Source organism: Austrofundulus limnaeus, unplaced genomic scaffold, assembly GCF_001266775.1.
Source record: "Austrofundulus limnaeus strain Quisiro unplaced genomic scaffold, Austrofundulus_limnaeus-1.0 Scaffold2251, whole genome shotgun sequence".
Taxonomy (NCBI): domain Eukaryota; kingdom Metazoa; phylum Chordata; class Actinopteri; order Cyprinodontiformes; family Rivulidae; genus Austrofundulus; species Austrofundulus limnaeus.
Genome location: NW_013954653.1, coordinates 22420 through 25410, shown reverse-complemented (window position 1 = coordinate 25410; position 2991 = coordinate 22420). Strand labels below are relative to the sequence as shown.

At 36.1% G+C, this 2991-nt stretch overlaps 1 protein-coding gene across 1 annotated transcript in view; it reads right to left on the bottom strand.

The window, feature by feature from the left end:
• Positions 1-520: 520 nt before the first annotated feature.
• The window catches only part of LOC106537332 (ADP-ribosylation factor 1), a 10390-nt gene continuing 7919 nt past the window's right edge, over positions 521-2991 (bottom strand). Inside the window, exon 5 of the mRNA XM_014034717.1 lies at positions 521-2542. Coding sequence (XP_013890171.1) covers positions 2381-2542 — 162 coding nt within the window. The 3' untranslated portion in view covers positions 521-2380. The remainder of the gene's footprint in view (positions 2543-2991) is intronic.

Below are 2991 nucleotides of genomic sequence, written 5' to 3'. Positions count from 1 at the left end.
TTTTTTTTCCTGAATGTCCACCTGTTTGTTTTCAAGTTCAAGTTATTCAAAATCACAAGTGCGCCCTCTGTTGGAGCCAGTGAGGAAGCACAACTCAAGGTTGCTGAACCACAGAACAAAATTTTATTGAAAACTTTAGGAAGCAGTCTTTGGGTGTACAACTGATTTACTTTTGGAGTCACTCCAATTAAARATGGCTGCCACGGCTAACTGACCTTAAAAACAAAAATCACAAAAATGATTAACTCTCATCTTTAAAGATGCTCTATGCTGAGCTTGTTTGAAGTGACTGTGGCTAAACACCTCTCARTTTGACAGATTAATAATTCAGAAGGTGATTCCTTCACTAAATGCTAAGCTTTGAATTACAAGTTTAAGTTCATATTGATATTCCTACAATGTGATAATTTGCAATTAACAGCAACAACTTGACAGGGTRATGAAAGATATAAATTGCTACGATTTATCTGTAAAATAAATACTSCACATTTAACTTTTACCAATAAAGAAACCAACATTGTATAATAGATACTCTTTATTATAGTGCATTTATCAGAGGTTACAGGATGAWTTTTCAAAAGGCGTAAAAAGAAGAAAAAGAAATACATATACACAAACTTTTGCAAATTAAAGCTTCACATCTGACCAAAGGATGACAAGTTAATTTTAAACACTTTTACAGTATTTCTTTTAGACTTTATTATTTCTTTTCATTTACCTTTACTTGTTCTTAAAACGGCTTAACATTTGTTTAAGGAATACTGTAACAGAAGGACAAAAAACCTGTTTTTATAAAACTTTCAAAGAAAAATGTCCAGTTATAGAAAGAAAAAAAAAAGAAGAGAGGGGAACTTAAAGCTCCCAGTTGAGGTCATTGTAAAATAACTGTGCAGTCATCTTCACTCAGTGTGGACTGGTTTTATTTTTATTTTAAATCAGAAAACGCCTTCGGAACAAAAAAAAAAACAGGTTTAAAGAGGAAAACTATTCTGGTTAAATTCAAGCAACATTCTTATATCTGCTGGTGTAGAGAAATGGGGAGCGACTAAACAGCTGTCTTAACGCGCGTCTGTGTTGAGCAATCTGATGAAGTTGTACAAATGGTTGAATTTCATGTCAAACCAAAGAGAGGAAGTACCTCAGTCTGAAGCACAAAACAGCTGAAAATGCATTTATACGGCTGATTGAAACACTAAGTGCCATCTACCACAGCACAGACAACGCAGCTGAAAGAACGCGCGTGCCCGACGAAGAATACAAACGCTTGTGGCCTCCTGCTCTGCAGATGAATCCAGAACTGACCCGAACACGACGAGACCTTTTCTAAAGCAAACCATTTGGTCCCTAAAGCATTTTATTTTGAAAGGACAACACACCTGGCAAGTGAAAATAAAGTAAAACCAGGTCATCCAAGAAAGAACAGTAATATTAAATTAAGAACAGATAATAAAACAAACCTAAGCCAAGGAGCTACTCACAAGAGAAAAGCAAGTCTACCGGTAAATAAAGAGCAGAAGTGGGAGCAACTTAGAATGAAAAGCTAAAGCCCACACAGSCCTTAAGGACAGAAACGGCAATCCATGCAATAGTTCCACTCCTCCAAATATGTAAACATGCACCGCAACATTTATTGCCTTTACCAGATCCAAGCACATGGGATCTTTTGACCTATTACACTAAAAACAAAAAATAAGGATTCGAACCTGATGAAAAAACTCAAAGCCATATTTAACATCAAAAATGTGACTAAACAGAATAAAAAAAATCAACACAGAAACTATGATCATAAGGAATCTACAATATTTTTAACACACTTGTTTTTAGGGTTTAATTATTTGATCATGAAAAGAAAGCAACACTAATAATTTAACACACTGCTGCAGGATATTACAGTTGATTGTTGGAAACTGATATCAAAATGCTTTAATGTACCTAAAAAAAAGAAGAAAGAATTGTTGCCATTTGGTTTTTTTCTCTTAAACATTCTTTAGAGAAGACACAGAGCACTCGGGACGGTGCGTTGCGTTTTTCTTGGTGGAACCCAGCGCCTCTGGATGTGCTGACGCTGGAGGAATGAGTTGACTGAGAGCTAACTGTGTTCAAGGCACAGCAGGGCTGCTCCCACTTAGCTCGACACAAACACACATTAACTCATTCATACGCTCACAGATACTTATCCAAACACACACACACACACACACATACAGTACACGGATGCAGAGCGGCACTGGCCATTGGTCCAAAAAAATAAAAATTAAATAAAAATTCAGAGGAAAAAGAAAGAGTGAAGAGAGAGTGAGACCAGGACCAGTGCCGACTCCCAAAAAAATAAAATAAAAATAAACACTGCAGACAGAGCTGACAGACCGGGAGAGATGAATCATTTTGCGTTCTTTAGCTGGTTCGAAAGCCAGTCCAGACCCTCGTAGAGCCCATCTCCACTGGTAGCACATGTGGCCTGGATATACCAGTTACGGTGACGAAGGGAATGCAGACCCAGTTTGTCTGTGATCTCAGCAGCATTCATGGCGTTCGGCAGGTCCTAGCAGCGCAAAAAATAACAAAATGACAAACGCGTAAATGAAGGTAGGAGATCATTTTAATGTTTATAAAATGAATGTTTTTTTTTTTTCATTTAATTAAAAACAAAACAAATTTCAACACAACCACAATATCCTTAAATGAAAAGGCGCAGAGAGAAGAAAAAAATCTCATAACGTCTGCCCCCATTTCACAAAACAAATAATATACACACATAAAGTTAAAACATAAATCTGGTGGGAGCTTCATCAGCATTCATGTAACTTTCTGAGAACTAACAAAGCAACTGCAGTTGTGTATGGTTTGTCACTTTCTGATCACACCATCCATCATGTTTAAATTAAAACTGGTTCCATGGCAGAGGAGCCAGAAAAGCTCCACTAGTGACAAAAAAAAAAAAAAAAAAAAAAAAAAAAAAAAAAAAAAAAAAAAAAAAAAAAAAAAAAAAAA